Source organism: Helianthus annuus, chromosome 1 (genome assembly GCF_002127325.2).
Source record: "Helianthus annuus cultivar XRQ/B chromosome 1, HanXRQr2.0-SUNRISE, whole genome shotgun sequence".
Lineage (NCBI taxonomy): Eukaryota > Viridiplantae > Streptophyta > Magnoliopsida > Asterales > Asteraceae > Helianthus > Helianthus annuus.
Window position 1 is genome coordinate 105730103 of NC_035433.2, and position 17744 is coordinate 105747846.

Here is a 17744-nt window from a genome sequence, read left to right on the forward strand (position 1 = left end):
TATAAATAGCAGACATTGGCAGTCGGTTTATGCTGCTCAAACGACGTTCAAAGTCGAATTACACACTGAGTTATACTCTGTATACTCTTAAAACACACACGGGTCACGAAGTGCTGCCGCAATCAGGGTAATAACTCGATAGCTATTACGATTCAACGTCCGATCGATTATAACCATCCAACGATTGTCCGAGTGCTGCTCAAATTGAGCTTGTACTTTGATTATTCGTCGTGATTTTGACTTGAATATTTGAGTGTTGTTCGAATTCGGACTATGCTCTGTTATTCGTTGTGAATCCGATTGAATTATTAAATATCGCACGTGTTAATCGATGTGAGGGTTTGATCTTGTGAATTGACGTAACTGCTGTATTAGTTACTAACCCGTTTGTGTGTGCATTATTGTTAAATTAGGAATAATCAAGGCTAATCAGTAAGGCTTATACCTTGCCCGTTAAATCTGCAATGTGAGTCTATTCTCCTTTCTCACAGTTTGTGAGTCATTCTCTTTTTATCAACTGTTACACAATACCTCAAATTATTTTCAAAAGTGTTATAATTCAGGGACTAAGTCGTGGATATCTTGATTTATTGGTTAGTGGGGTATTGTGCACATTACTATTTCTCCCAGTTAGGTTCATTGACCTACTAGGGAGGAACGTCACTATTAGAGTTCATTGACCTAATAGTGGTATGACCATCGTCACCATTGTGACTTGTCACCATTGTGACAGGAAGCCAGATAAAAATAAGATATGAACCATTGTAATCGCTCTTATGCTGTAATTTATAACTATGGGTCATTTCCTAAAACCTGAATGAACTCACTCAGTATTTCTCCGCTGACAAAACCTTTTTCAAACATGTTTCAGGTGATTTGTTGTGAGCAAAGAAAAGTGCCAGGAAGCACTACCAGCTTAGAAATGTGGCTCATTGTAAATAAATAAAAGAAACATGTTTTGAAAATAAAGATTTCCCGGAGAAATCACATTATTGTAAATTAGGGGATTTTATCCCTCAGTTATAAAACGGTCAGTTTTAAATTAAAATATAAAAGATCCTGTTTTAAAAAGACTTCCGCTGTCGCCTAAATTAAATACCACGGGATTTCTGTCCCGCGGCTCCTGAAACGGGTCAAACCGGGTCGGGGGCCGTGACAGAAATAAGGTGGTATCAGAGCCACTTCTCAAGCCACTGATTTAAGCCAATTAAGTATTTAGAAAACACTTAATTTCCATTAATTGCTATTTTGTGATTATTTGTTTATTTATCTGACTAATTGTGTACAGTATGAGCAGATCTTTATATGCTAGTCAATATAGCAAGTAATGCAAATTCTTAAATAATTTGACTCAAGTATTAGTACCTTTATTATCTATAGTCTAGAAGTCTTATCAAGAAAATCATAAAATTTATAAATAAAACCTCGTGTGGTGTAAATTTCACAGTAGGAACTAATATTTAAAAAAGTTTTCTATAAATTTTATGAATTCTGACTATGTCTATTTTGCTAAACAGCATGAGTAACTTGTCTGAGGCCTTTCAGAATTTAAATCTCTATCCAGTAAGAGTAGAGGTTTCCAGAGATTTCTATAGATATATACCAGACATAGAAGAACCTATAGAATTCGATGCTTTACCTCTCGAGAAACCCAAACCTAAGGAAATAGAAATTGGGGAAAGTTCTAGGCAAATTGAAAAGTTACCATCTCAGGAAGAGTTAGATTTTATAATGGCAAGCTATAATACTATTAAGCCTGTTAATGAAAATATTTTTAATCACTCTCTTGAAACACAACTACCAATGAACTTAGAACCAGCTATTCCAAACCCTTCAATCCACTCGCAAATAGACGAATGGTTGATTAACGAAATACATTTACAAAACCATCCCTATAAGCTTTTTCCTCAGTTCAATTCAAAAGCTTTACCAAATCCACCAATAAGTAACGAGAATACAGCTGAACTTCGCCTTGGTGAAGAACTAATGGACAATGGAAATAGGATCCAAGAGTTTGGGGGACAGATCTCCTGGAAAAACGATGAGAGGGAACACCATTACTAGAATATCATCCACAGGATAGGGGATCTATGGAACTGTGCTTATATAATAGTAATAGCAAAAATCAATCTGTAAAATCATTACAAGGTAAAAGTGTGTATTGATGTCTCCTATAAAATATAAAAATAGGAATCAAGAAATCGATAATTTGGTTATATGTATATTGTGAAATTTATATGATGATTTTAGGTATAATTGTTGAAACTAATAAATCATATATTTATATATATATACATTAATTATCAGATGGAAAACGCGAATAATGAACCAGTTAATGATTCTGAGCAACAACCGGGGGATCAATATATGACTAGGCAGGATATAGAAAATATCGTTGCTCAAGGGATAGCCAACACTATTCCAACAATGATAGCTCAAGGGATAGCCAACGCTATTCCAGCAATCATTGCTGCTGTTAAGAATCCGGTAGAACCACAACAAATCGTTCCTAGCAAATGTATTTCTGAAGATAACTTCAGTAATAGCGTAAACAGAGGCAATGATCATGTTAAACATGACAATGAACCACAACAAGCGCCGCTCCCTAAGAAAATGAAAGTTGCAACGCCTGGTTGCACTTATAAGGAATTTCTTGCTTGTAAACCATCTGAGTTTGCAGGCAATGAAGGAGCGACTGCGGCACTACGTTGGTTAGAGAAAACTGAGGCAGTAATTGCCATAAGTAAATGTGCTCAGGATGATCAGGTCATGTACGCGTCAAATCTTTTCAAAGAAGGGGCGCTAGAATGGTGGAATACGGTGTTACAATCAAAAGGAAGAGGGATGGCGTATGCTATGAACTGGGAAGAATTTAAGAGCTTGGTAGAAAGAAAATTCTGTCCCGAATATGAAAAGGAACAAATGACAAACAAGTTTTTAACCCACCGGATGGTGGATGTAGATTGTCGAAAGTATACTACGACATTCTTCGAGTATGCTCGAGTAGTACCAACCCTGGCTTCGCCAGAGCCGGTACTTATTTCTCGATATATTTGGGGATTGATTTCTGAAATCCGTAACATCGTCAAGGCTGCGAAACCTCGCACGATTGATGATGCAGTGGATTTAGCCAATACTCTGACTGACGAACTAGTACAGACAAGAGAAGAAAATAGAAGGAAGGAAGTAGCCCAAAAGATTGCCCAGGTAATCCATTCGGGTAACCATAACGATTTCAAGAAAGGAGGGAATGGGCAATCTTCCACTAGTCCATTTTGCAATTTTTGCAAAAGAAAGCATTTTGGAAAATGCAAAGGATACTGCAATTTTTGCAAAATTCCGGGGCATCAGGAAGAAGACTGCAGGAGGAAGAAATTTTCAGTCAGCTACAACTGTGGAGAAACTGGACATCTTAGGCCAAATTGTCCAAAACTAAACAAACCATCTGACACTAAAGCCAAACCTGTAGAAGAAGCAAAAAGGAATGCAAGAGCCTTTCAATTGACTGCTTAGGAAGCAGAGCTCATTCCAGATGTAATAGCCGGTACGTCCTAGGTTACAACGTTTACACAAAAAGTATTATCTGACTCTGGTGCAAACCAAAGTTTTATAAATACTTCATTCTGTCAAACTCTTAACATATCATTAATCGAACTTAGGCAAATCTTTACAGTCGAAATAGGCAAAAAGGAAAATATAGAACTCTCAGTCATAGAATTCTCGCCAATCTAATTCCTATGAAATTAGCCGAGTTTGATGTTGTGTTATGAATAAGATTGGTTAGTAACCAACCCTACTCGAATTCTCTGTGATAAGAACTTTATAGAAAATCCAGGCACCCGCCGGAGAAGTATCTATGATTACAGGAAATAAACCACGTAAGGTCACATGATGATTCATGAAGGTATTCACTTAGATCCTGCTAAGATAGCAGCAAATTACTAAAATGGAAAATTTCGCAATCTCTAAATGGAAACTAGGAATTTTGTAAATTTAGCCAGATCCTATAGGCAGTTTATTGAGGATTCTCTTAGATAGATATATCCTTAACTAAGCTAAAACAGTTAATTCTAAATAAAAACCTAAAGAAGCCTCTAGCATAAATTAACAAATATTCCAAATCCTAGCCTTACCAGAAGGAACAGAAGATTTTAAAGTATACGGTGATGCTTCAAAGCTAGAATTTGGATGTATGGTAATGCAACACAAAAAGGTAATTGTGTATGCATCAAGGCAATTGCAAAAACACGAAGAAATCCATACCACTTGTAAACTTAAAAAAAAAAATTAGAAGCCACAAGTTACCCTTAAGATTAGGAAACATTATCTAAGTAAGTTTACTATCCATACGGGTCATAAGAATTTAAGATACATATTTGAGCAACAAGAATTAAACATGAGGAAAAGGAAATCCTCGGTAACGACGACTGTGATATTTAGTATCACGAAGGAAAGGCTGAAGACAGTTAGAAGAGTTATACAAATAATAAACAAGAACCGTAGGAGTTCGAGTTGGAGACAAAATGCTATTGAAAGTATTTCCTTGGAAAGGAATTTATAAATTCAGTAAGAAAAGAAGCTAAGTCCAAGATACGTAGAACCATTTCCAGTAATCCAACGAATAGGACCAGTAGCTTATCATTTACAACTACCAGAAGAGTTAGCAGGAGTACATGACGTGTTTCATGTATCCAATCACAAGAAATGTCTCACAGACGAATCCCTGGTAGTACCTCTTCAAGATATAGAGATAAATGAAAAACTGAAATTCGTAGAAAAACCCTTATAAATAGAAGACCGGAAGATTAAGTTTCTCAAACACAAACGACTAGTGCTAGCGAAGGTCAAATAAGATTCAAAGAAAGGACCAGAGTATACTTGGGAACTGGAATCAGAGATGAAGCAGAAATACCCTCATCTACTTTAGTAAATCTCGAGGACGAGATTTTTCTTAAGGTGGGGAGGATGTAACAACTCTCACAAAAATCAATAAATAGAATGATAATTAGACAATAAGAAAACCCTAATTGAGACACCCAAGTAATTCAGCCCTAAAATTTTCAGAACAATCGGAATCAGGATCAGGGCCCCTAAAACTCGAGGGGGCAAACCCTAGTCGAATAGTTATCTAAATAAAACGTTGGGACAATCTGATTTGTCCAATCTATTGATTCAGCAAGCCTAGTCCCGAGCCTAGGCAGCCTATAATTAGACTGCTTAGCTTACGAACCGTAAGGGATCAGGCATACGGTCCGTAAGCGAGTCCCAAAAATTAGTATAAATAGCAGACATTGGCAGTCGGTTTATGCTGCTCAAACGACGTTCAAAGTCGAATTACACACTGAGTTATACTCTGTATACTCTTAAAACACACACGGGTCACGAAGTGCTGCCGCAATCAGGGTAATAACTCGATAGCTATTACGATTCAACGTCCGATCGATTATAACCATCCAACGATTGTCCGAGTGCTGCTCAAATTGAGCTTGTACTTTGATTATTCGTCGTGATTTCGACTTGAATATTTGAGTGCTGTTCGAATTCGGACTATGCTCTGTTATTCGTTGTGAATCCGATTGAATTATTAAGTATCGCACTTGTTAATCGATGTGAGGGTTTGATCTCGTGAATTGACGTAACTGCTGTATTAGTTACTAACCCGTTTGTGTGTGCATTATTGTTAAATTAGGAATAATCAAGGCTAATCAGTAAGGCTTATACCTTGCCCGTTAAATCTGCAATGTGAGTCCATTCTCTTTTCTCACAGTTTGTGAGTCATTCTCTTTTTATCAACTGTTTTACAATACCTCAAATTATTTTCAAAAGTGTTATAATTACAGGGACTAAGTCGTGGATATCTTGATTTATTGGTTAGTGGGGTATTGTGCACATTACTATTTCTCCCAGTTAGGTTCATTGACCTACTAGGGAGGAACGTCACTATTAGAGTTCATTGACCTAATAGTGGTATGACCATCGTCACCATTGTGACTTGTCACCATTGTGACAGGAAGCCAGATAAAAATAAGATATGAACCATTGTAATCGCTCTTATGCTGTAATTTATAACTATGGGTCATTTCCTAAAACCTGAATGAACTCACTCAGTATTTCTCCGCTGACAAAACCTTTTTCAAACATGTTTCAGGTGATTTGTTGTGAGCAAAGAAAAGTGCCAGGAAGCACTACCAGCTTAGAAATGTGGCTCATTGTAAATAAATAAAAGAAACATGTTTTGAAAATAAAGATTTCCCGGAGAAATCACATTATTATAAATTAGGGGATTTTATCCCTTAGTTATAAAACGGGCAGTTTTAAATTAAAATATAAAAGATCCTGTTTTAAAAAGACTTCCGCTGTCGTCTAAATTAAATACCACGGGATTTCTGTCCCGCGGCTCCTGAAACGGGTCAAACCGGGTCGGGGGCCGTGACAGCTGCTGAGGCTGCTGCTGTTGCTGGGGTTCTTGTTTCACAACCCGGTTCAGGCACATGTTTGCAAAGTGGTTAGGGTCACGACATGCAAAGCAGACTCGAGCATTGACCGCGGGCGCTTGAGCTGCTGGTTCTCCTTGAGGGGCTGGAAGTAGTGCTTGATGAGCGGCGGCTTGAACTGGGGCTTGACGCGGACCATAGCGGCAGTTTGCAGTGAAATGCCCGTAAAGGTTGCAGTGAGCGCAGAAACGACAGGCGATTCCCACCGGATGATGGTATGAGCATGTCGGGCAGAGCAGGTGGGGACCTGTGTAAGCGCTCTTAGCTGGCGGTGCATTGATCACTGGAGCTTGTCAGTGGTGAGACTGCTGCTGAGCCGGTACGGCCTGCAGAGGGGCAGCAGTTGTTGTCACAGCACAGTTCTTGTTGCTGGAGCTGTTGTTGTTGTGCTTCTTCTTTCTTCTTGATGACTTGGAGGGTTGAGCAGTGGTGGCGTCGACGGTTGACGTGGCGGTGGCTTGGTGCAGAGACTTGGTATGCTTATCCCAGAAACCAGACTTTACCCGCTTGTCATTGATCTCAGCGGCAAGCAGGTAGGTCTCTTCAATCGATGATAGCTTGGCGGCATGAACGAAATCGGCAACACAATCGGGTAGAGCTCGAATATACTTCTTGATGGCCATGTATGACGTCTTGACATGATCGGGACAGGTGATGCTGAGCTGTTTAAAGCATGCAGTTAAAGCAGCGTTTGCTCCATCCTTCTGCTTGATGTTCCAAAACTCGTCCTCCAGCTTTTGGCGTTCATGGGGAGGGCAAAATTCGTCCATCATAATTGCCTTTAACTCCTCCCAAGTCAACTCATAAGCTGCATCATTTCCGCGCTTGTTTCGTTCGGCCGTCCACCAGTCTAGAGCTCAGGACTGGAAGACACCTGTAGCATTGAGGGTGCGGAGATTCTCAGGATAACCGCTTTGGCGCAGAGTGACTTCAACTGAATCGAACCATTGAAACATGGAGGTAGGGCCATCTTCTCTGGTGAATTCCTTGGGTCCGCATGCTTTAAACTGTTTGAAGCTGAAACCAGTCTTGCTGGCATCCTAAAGCGTCGATTCGCGACTCTTCGGATGACTTGCTGGCATTTTCAAAGACATCACTCGCAGCTTTTGCCACGCTCTTGGCGATGATAGTAGCGAGACGTCTGTCTCTCTTATCTTGGCGAGTGAGTGGGGTTCGATGTCCAGATGACGACATGGTCTGCAACAGACATCATCGTATGTCTCAGACACAACAAATCGAATCTCACCTCACACGTATACTACTTACTAAAGCTTAGAAACACGTCGAATCACACATCACATAAACACGTAGGCACACAACCACAGATTCACGTAATCACAGAAGCACATAGGCACATAGAGCACAGAGACACATAATCACAGAAGCACATAAGCATGTAGGCACTTAATCACGGATGCAGTCAGAATGCAGAAACCCATTATTCACAGCTCGTGCGTCGTTCGTATATAGCGACCGTGTATAGTATATCGAAGAGTAGCACATATTTGTATAGCATGTCGAGTACAGCATAGTATGGTGTATATCCTAGCATAGTATCGTCTAGAATTGCAGCGACTTGTTACCGTTTTGAGATAGCAGGGCAATGCGAGTCGTGTATGTCGATCAAAGTGATAGAAAAAATCGAACGAACATCAAAACTAAACACATAAACAGGCAAATACGCATAAAACACATAAAAATCGACGAAGCATCAGAGTCGGCAGTTGCGGGCTCAGAATCGAAACACATAAAATCGAGGAAATGGACTGTCTGCAGCTACTAGACATTGACTACCCAAAGCGATTCGACTATTCGCGATAGACTTGTCGTCACTTTCTGACTTTCGGGATCGCGTTTCTGCCTCGATTCTTGGGCATTCAACACGTATTCCCTAGATCATACTTGTGAGTTCAAGTCGTTGGAGTCCGTCGAGGCTTTGGTGAGATGAGTAAAAGTTGGAATAGGTTGCCAAGATTCGGGGTTCACCCCTGGCTTAGCAATTTCTTCCTTGTTTTAGTAAAATTTGAGGTGATTATTCATCAAAATGTGGATTTCACTCCTGATTTGGTATAATCCTCGTCGTTCGTTATTGAAAATAACAAGGAAATCATTGGCAAATTGATAAAATCGGCATTGATTAAGTAATTTAGTCGGGAGTTTGCGGTTTTCACGCCTAATCCTGACCAAACTGCTTGATTTTATTCGAAAATTCGAGTGCAGTGATGGCGAAGAACATCGGAATATAGCACACCTAAGCTTGGTCTGTTGGTTCCTAACTATAGTCCAGGTCTCTAAGACAATGACCCGGACTAGGTCGTGTCTAGCCTAATTCCCTATAATTATGGCTCTGATACCAATCTGTCACACCCCAACCGATGGCGGAATCATCGAGGCGTGGCACTGAGCAAAACAGATTGTCCAGAAGTTTCCATAACAACCTTCATTACTATTCAGTTTAAATGATACGTCCCATACCGTACCCCAAACAATAAAACAAGTTATTACAGACAAGCATCTAGTCAAATATTCTGTTCCGACAACTCAGATTTAAATAAACAAATAAATATTGTTCAAATGCTTCTAGAGACTCGATCTGCAAGATCTACAGACAACTATGCTCTAGACGCTTATTCCTAGCTCGCCTTCCTAGCAGATAAGCATCCTAATTGCCTGTCACATACGTTAAAATAAGGTCAATACATATAATGTAAAGGTGAGCATACAAGTTTAATAATAGCATATAGAGTTCGAAATAGTTTACGCATAACCAGCACGTACACAGAGTGAAACGAAGCATGTTAATTATCGACATGGACCTATCAATACCAGTGACTACGGGTTGACTGTCCATACACAGTTCGCAATACATGATTACCACCGTAATCCATGCAAGTAATTGTCCTTAACAACCCCCGTGTGAACGGGTGCTGAGTCCAAACTATAGTACTACGTCGTTAAGGCAGGTAGACAGTATTCCACGTATAAACACAATCAACGAGCATTCATTTAGTCACGTAATACATGCAATTTGGTTAGCGTTCAAACAATTGAGTAATGTGTTCGATAGTGGTTTTTTTGATAAGTAACGTATGTAACACCCAAAAGTGCTAAAAGCAAAAAGGGATCGAGTATACTCACAGCGGTTGATTGATGGATTGAAGGGAGAGCTTGAGAGTAGGGTTAGCCTGAACAGTTCGATAGTATAACGATGAATACACGTAGAATGATAACAAGTGTAAGTGGGTCAAACAGCCTGGTCGATCGAACGACAGATTCGATCGAGTGGGTGGTTCGTTCGGCTGGACAATTCTTTCGGACAGCCTGCTCGATCGGCCGGTAGGCTCAATCGGTTGGACTATTCGAGTGGATTGTTTCTTCCTTTGAGTAGGATGTGTTTGTGTATGATGGTTTGAACTTTTGAAGTTTTTGTTGTAGCATTTGAGAACTTTGAAGTGTACTTACCTTTCAGGTCGATCGATCAAAGGGTCTATTCGATCGGTCGGCTTAACCGATCGGTTAGGAACTTCAGTAGTAGTTCCCAGCAGTGTGTCACTCGATCGAGCAGCATATTCAATCGAACAGCCTGTTCGTTCTGATAGCATGTTCGATCGAGTGGCACTCCAATGCGTCGAACGAGTTGAAAATCGATCAAGCGTTGAAGCATAGTATCTTATGATCCGAAGAGTAATGTTTACCAATCAGTCGTTCGATCGGACATTTCTTCGTTCAATACCATACCTCATGAGCTTGTAAAATTGTGGGGCCACATGCTAGTCGATCGGCTGGCCTAGTCGATCAGTTGACCTGTCCGATCGGTTGCGCTGTTCGTTCGAACAGCCTAACCGTTCGGTCAGCATCCTGACCTGGTCGGCCTGTTCGTCTAACACTTGGCTGTCCTGGTTATTTGACGTTATATCGAGGTAGTTTGACAACGAGCTGAACCATGGAACTTCCATTCTTACTTGTTTCACCTGTTCGGACAGGAATCACCCAAGTCCGGCCAGTGAACGGTTCGGATCGGTAGTCTAATGTTTAACCCGAAATCGGTGAACCTCGTAAATAGAATCCGAATCTTGAACCACTCATCCACTAGAATATTTGGTGAGTTGGCTCGAGCTCCGTTTCTACCGGTTTGAAGGCATTGAGCGTAAAAGAGTTGAAAGAAAGTTGGAATTCCTTCTTTTAATCCTTCACAGCATGGAAATGTTTAGATCTTCGGTAGATCTTAGCTTGTTTATGTGGAAATCGGTTAGATCCAAGCTATTCATTGTGGATTGAAGTCAGGACATGGTGTTCTTGAAGAACACCATGATGACATCACCCAAGAATGCCTAGATCTTGGTGATTTCACGGTTAGAAATCAAAAATCGAAAGATAGAAAAGTGTAGGATCATGTTTTGATTAAGAAAATACAAGATTTAGGTTGGAAAGTTACTGAAATCGGAAGAAATCTGAGGAAAGAGGAGGAGCACGAGCTGGTCGGTCAGAACTTTCCAAAAGTGGTAAAGAGTGACAATGACAGCCCTATTTATAGGCTCCAAAAAAGGAAAGGGCTGGCCGATCGGCCAGGCTTCCCCGATCGGACAGCCTGCTCGATCGAACAGCATGTTCGATCGGCTGGGCTGTTCGATCGGCTGATAGCCTGTTCGATCAACAGCCTGGTTCAAGGGTTCGGGCGACGATTTTCGATATCTCGGTTTCGATCGAAGGTGTTACGAGTACGATAGAGTTTCCTATTCAAATTACTTTCAGTCCCAACTACTATATCTAACATACAATCACCTATAATTCACCTCATCCTAACGTTACCATTCGTCGTAGTTCGATTTCGATTGTATTCGATTTGAGTTTCGAGTTTTCGATTCGAGTTTTGATTGATCACCATACAAAGCACAAAACATAAGGTAAATACGCACAGATAACACATAAGGCACACACACACGTATAACAACACCCAAAGTTCGCGTAATTCGAGATTCGAGTTTGATGATAGTTAGATCGGTTTGATTACTGATTAGTTAACTTTATCGCGTTGTTACTTCCTACCATTCACAGTCGTAAATCGGTTCGCGTTAGAACATTCGATTACCTCGATTCTTTCTGATTACAACACTTACTCCACATAATACAAATAAAACTGAAAATAGACTATCTACAGTTAAAGAAAGTCAAAGTTGACTTAGACTTTGACTTTGACTTTGACATTCGAAAACACGGGGTGTTACATATTCATCTCACGTAGTGTGTCTGGCGCTAAACGGATGAGCTGGACGGGGGCGCAAGCCCACACCGTCTGACCTTATTACTGTTTTGGTCCCAAGTTTTCTGACAGGGTAGGCTCGACATTGACCATCTGTGTAATTAAAAAAAGTAGCACCAAAACTGTATGATTACTTTACATAATGAGGAGTGTAAATGTAATTTCCAAAAACTAGCACCAAAACTGTATTATTACTTTACCACATGGATCATCTATGTAATTAAAAAACACAAATATATGTAAAAGCACCTGTTTAGCTAAATTTGTTTGTTTTTTAGATCCCAGAAATGACACGAACATGTTTAGGTTAAATCTACACATAACTAATAGACCGACAAAAGAGATTTTATTTCGTTAAATACCAAGCACGATTTACACAATCTACAACGGAAATCGCATACGACGTCACACAACATATAACAACGCTGCAAAATCACACCACAGTGGACCAAACAGACATAAATCACCTTCGATCCATCACTTATTCACACGATATCTTACAAACAACCATAGACGTGCCACTTTCGACTATCTAAGCCCCATTTTTTCCTTTGAGGTTAATCACAGATAGTTCTTTTTCAAAGTAATCTCCAGCGAGCATGGGCGGATAATTGACCGCAAGTGGAGATTTTGCAAAATGTCCCAAAGGTTTCAGCACCGCATCGGATGCTACATTGGAAAATAGCTAAAAGTAGAAAGAAACAAAGTAGGATCATGAGTCTTTTATTGATATGATGTTATGAAACATGTTTGAAACAGATTGATACACTTACAGTTGAGGATACCCTCCAAAGGCTTCGGTTTTCCTTTTTCGCCTTTTCAATTGCGTCTAGAGTGCTTTTAGTTACCACGACTTCATGCATACCGGCCTTACAGTCACCAGCAGTCATCCATTCTAACTGCAAATTGAAACAAAAGAGTATGTTATCATTTTGATGTGTTAGAAATGATGGGCCCAATTTTAGTAGGTGTTTTGATTGGTTGATCCAAATGGGCCTTTTGTGGCTTAGTTAAATCTAGAGGTGAAAAAAAACCGTACCCGGTAAAAAAAACCCGGAACTGGTTTTTTTTAATACCCGGGTATTCTATACCCGAAACTGGAACCGACCCTACCTGTAGGGTATAGATAGGGTATGCATTTTGATCTCAATACCTAGAATCGGAACCGATCATACCCGATCAATACCCGAAACCAGACAAGAACCGGGATCGGAACCGATTATACCCGACTATACCCGATACATGATTCTTATATCTTTCTTTTAAATTTATGTTAGAGCATTTATTTTAATTTTCTTACATTATACAATGCATATTTAATAATAGTAAACAAAAATTACGAGAAAATAGGGTAATAAAAACATAATAGAGTATTAAAAAATACGAAAATATAGAACTAAAAAACTCGGATATAGGGTATAAAAAACCCCGAAAATAGGGTATTTTAATACCCGGTTTCTTAAGAACTGTAACCGAACCCTACCGGGACCGGGCACATAGGGTATGGTTTATTGGTCAAATAATTGAAAAGGAACCGAACCGGTTAGCAATAACCGGTTCCAACCCTTAAAAAGAGGAACCGGAACCAGTTATTAAAAATACTCGATTTGTGCACCTCTAGTTAAATCACAGCAAAAAACTTGGGCCGGGATTATTTTCTCATATTATAGGCCCTTCTTTATACCGGGCCTTTAAGCCCACTTATCAAGCAGGCCCATTGGTGGATTTTCTTTCAGGATCTAGTCGACCCAAGGGGTACCAGGGTGGTCCGGGTGGGCTAATTGCCTACAATTTTTGTATTCTTCTTTTTTTCTTTTTTTTTTCTGTTAATAAAACCAGCCAGTGTACCATCCATCCCTATCATTTGATGTGATTGTTGTTAGTTACCACCTGTTTTCCTGCCTGAATAAGTAAACAGCCGTCGGGAACGTTAACTTCGACTCTCTCCCCGTTCCTCAACCAAATAAATAGACCGGGGAATTTAGTTTTGTAGTGAATAGTTAAAAAGTTTATGTCGTAGTGATATCCGGCAAACACGGTTCCCTCTTGACCGTGACGTCCCAGGTCACTTCCTGTTGGTGCAAGAAGATGTGGGCCCTGCACCACTTTAAATTTAATCATGATATGTACAAATAGTATTATTTATTTGTAAAAATGCCAAATGATGGACTCACCAACTTCATTAGATTAGTGAAAGAGTCCTTTGGTAGGTCAAATCCAATTGCAGCCATTTCAGCGACAGCCTGATATACCAAATGTTAGTTTTAGGAAATACGATCATCATGAACACCTGGTTCACTCGATCCATGTGATCTGACTACATCCACGATCGAACTACAAGGACTTATATTGGTTTTGATTTTGGTACAAGATCTACAATTCTGTTGAGCAGGCCCGGTTTTAGGGCTGGGCAGCCCGGGTAGACGCCACCCAAAGGGTTTATAGGGCCCGGCAAAATTTCAAGGCCTAGCTTTTTAAGTGAGCACCGTTAGATTTAAACAATTTTCAACTATTAGTCTTCTGCATTTTTATTTATCAATCCACTTAATTAATTAAGAGTTTGATCTAGTTTTGGTTAATGTTTAGGGTTATATTCTTATGGTCATGAGTTCAAACCCCATGATTAACTTTTATTTTTAGTTAATGATTTCGTAACGATTCATTTTCTAAAAACAATATTAACGTTTTATAAAATGAGATTACGCGACATGTTATACCTAAAAACATCACTAATTTGAATCACATATTTATATATACATGGGTGTATAAACATATTTTATCAAACTACACTACTTTTGGTTTGTTTTGTTTATTTTGTAACAATTATCGTCGTATTATGGTTTCTTAATATATAACTGATGAGTTTATATTATAATAAGTGGACCCAATTTTTTTTGTTTCGCCCAAGGCCCAAATTTTTTTTATCGTTTTCGGAGACGGCCTTGAGTTGTTTATTAATGTCTTGTCTGCCAAATTTAGAATTCTCAACCCTTTTATATAATGTTTTGGGTATTCATTATTCAATGAGGGTTATCTTTATAACTCTATTTGTTTTGGTACTTCCATTCTAACGTGAAGTAGGAAATTGTTACGACTAACAAACCTCCACGGTCGATATCATTTTAAACCCCCATGAATCCATGATCGGTTTCCATTCCGGGAAGCCTTCAGGCAAGACGGGCTCCGAGTTCAATTCCTACATGAAAAACACAACAATTAATGATCCAGCATTCAAACCCACACGAACGAACGAAAAGAGAGCGTATACGTAACCTGGAACCGAGTCTTAGATGGTCGAGGGCCGACCCTCCACATGTACCGCGCCTTAAGATCTGGACCCGTTGGGATCGTAGGCTGGCGATCTTTCGGCAGTGCTCTCAACTTCTTTTGCATTTCAAGATCAACCAAGCTACGTGGAATCTCTATTCCTCCTGGTGTCGAACCCACCTGCAGCTCCATCCATAAATAAAAACTTATTATTAAAAATTGTTTCACAACTTCGATTTTCAAAGGGGTGACAGCCAGCTTGTTGCTGGTCTACCTTGTGTTTTGATGTAACTTGGCAAGTATGAGTGAAATAAACTATCTTTTCTTAAAAATAATAATAAATAAATAAATAAATCTTTTATTTTATGTAAAAGTAGTTATCATAAAACAAACAAAAATGCATTAAAGTTAACATGTTAGTAAATTAAAAGGGCTCGTTCCTCCCTAATTTGCATGTTCTTTTATATATAGCTCGAACAATATAAGTATCTAACTAGTATTATAAAGTTAAAATCTTTTACCATCAATATTTTGATTTTATATATGATTCCTTGAATTTAAAATTTTGATTTTATATATGATTCCTTGAATTTAAACCGACTAATCCCAATTATTTATTAATATTAGTTAATCCTAAACTCCTAATATGATTTTATTTTATTTTAAATTTTTGTAACTTCTATAATTACTCATTATTTGATAATACATTATTTTCCAAGACTTTTGGAAAAACTAAAAAAGGTAAGCTAAATGGATTTGGTTTCCTGTGAATATTAAGTAAAGGTAGGTATGATAGATGTCATAATCCCACTTTAATATCGACTAATATGTTAAGATATTGAACTTTCAACTTTTATCTTTTTATGAAAAAACATAAAATTAAATTGGTCTTGATAAGGTAGGAATCTATGATCCAACAACCCTTTTAAGATCCGGATCTCATGGAATCTTCATATACATATAAGTAGAGTAACTGGATCTATAAATTTATAATGTTTTGTTCCCATAAGTTTCATCGTAGTCACTGCTAGAAAAATGAGTATCATCGACAACACTGACGGATTTTGGGTCACCACCTGTACGGATTTGCAAAGCACACGTTAAACTAGTTTAAATTCAAATATGTAGACCAAGGTTACCTGGTAATGCTGGTTCGGACGCTCTTGGACACGCTTAACTTCCTCTGGCTGCTCGAAATACTTCTCCATCATGTCGATAAACCTATCGTTATCTTCGGTCGAGCATCGTGGATCTCGGACCAGCAGAGCTCCGGTTTCTCGCAGGATCCGGCTGACCTCTGAGCACACTTTCTTGAGCTCAGGATGCAGAAGTTCGTCGCAGCTGAACTTGCCGGACGCGTCATCCACATATGGGGTGAGATCGATCACCGGTACATCCATTTCCCTACAGAAAGATGTTGTAGAGAGAAATGAAAAGGAAGATGATGAAGATGTGAGTGATTTTGAACACAATGAGCATGCATTTATATAGATTCAAAAAAGTAACTGGGTTGTTAGTAACGGTGGTTGGGGATTCCGTTACTGATCGAGATCATGATGGATAGTATTAACCATACGTACTGAAATTACCAAGTAGTGTGATGATAACTACCAATGGCGAAACTTGAGATTTCCGACGGGGGGTCGAAAGGTATATACCCAAAAGTTTCTATACGAAAGCTACATACTTAACACTACTGAACAAAAAAACTCGGAGGGTCACACCCCCCCCCCCCTGCGGCCCCTTCTAACATGCGCCCCTTATAAGTACAGTAGATCAATGAGATGAATATACGATGTTGAGGAACTGAATAGCAAATGAGTTGTGCTAAACGTACTTTTTCAATCGGCCTCTTCACTCTTATTTCTTCTTTTTTACACTAAAAGGAAAGTAAATTTCCGTTAGATTTAACATTTTCGTAGAAGTAGGATAGAATTCTAGAGTGAGATACGTTTAACCAACGTGAAGGATGTAATAAATAATGTATCCCACTCTATCTTACGGGTGCTGCTAAACTTCTCTCTCCCCATTACAAAAAAAGTCATTTACTGGTACACACTTTTAGTGGCATTTAGCTTTTGTGCCACCAATTTAGGTTTTTAATGACACTTTGCGTATGTCATATTTGCTTAGCACCCACTTTTAGTGATATTTACCTTTTATTAGGGCTGTAAACGAACACGAACAAGACCTTGTTCGTGTTCGTTTGTTAAGAAATATATGTGTTCGCGAACCGTTCACGAACACTTATCGAACAATATTTTATGTTCGTGTTCGTTTGTTAAGGAAATGAACTTTTTCGTGTTCATTTGTGTTTGTTTGTTAATTTTAGGCAACGAACGTTGACAAACAGAAATAAGCACAAACTAATGTTCATGAACACAAATGGAAACAAACGAACACAAACAATCGTTCATGAACAGAATATATAATACACCAACACTTATTAGATAGTATTTAATTTGTCGGAATTTTGAAGTATTTAAATAAATATAAAAACTAAAAACACGAATGAAGTATCGAACACAAAAGAGCACGTTACCGAACGTTCACGAACATAAACGAACAAACACGACCTCTGTTCATGTTTGTTTGTTTAACTAAACGAACGAAATTTCTTGTTCGTGTTCGTTTGTTTAATAAACGAATGAACACAAACGAACTTCCCGCTGAACAGTTCACGAACTGTTCACCGAACGTTTGGTTCGTTTACAGCTCTACCT

General features: G+C 39.0%; 1 protein-coding gene across 1 annotated transcript; it reads right to left on the minus strand.

The window, feature by feature from the left end:
* Positions 1–12081: 12081 nt before the first annotated feature.
* Positions 12082–16465, minus strand: LOC110928764. Its single transcript, XM_035990032.1, has 7 exons — positions 16161–16465; positions 15028–15201; positions 14858–14950; positions 13929–13997; positions 13645–13851; positions 12528–12653; positions 12082–12439 (listed from the first exon to the last, which is right to left on the minus strand). Exons 1-7 carry the CDS (start codon positions 16419–16421, stop codon positions 12287–12289), a joined length of 1083 nt encoding a protein of 360 aa, XP_035845925.1. The 5' UTR covers positions 16422–16465; the 3' UTR covers positions 12082–12286.
* Positions 16466–17744: the final 1279 nt, after the last annotated feature.

Coding starts and splice junctions, on each gene's coding strand:
- LOC110928764 (XM_035990032.1), bottom strand. CDS start 16,421: ATGGATGTACCGGTGATCGATCTCACCCCATATGTGGATGACGCGTCC. Junction 14,951..15,027: donor CATCTAAGACTCGGTTCCAG/GTTACGTATACG, acceptor TTTTTCATGTAG/GAATTGAACTCGGAGCCCGT. Junction 13,998..14,857: donor AAATGATATCGACCGTGGAG/GTTTGTTAGTCG, acceptor TTGGTATATCAG/GCTGTCGCTGAAATGGCTGC.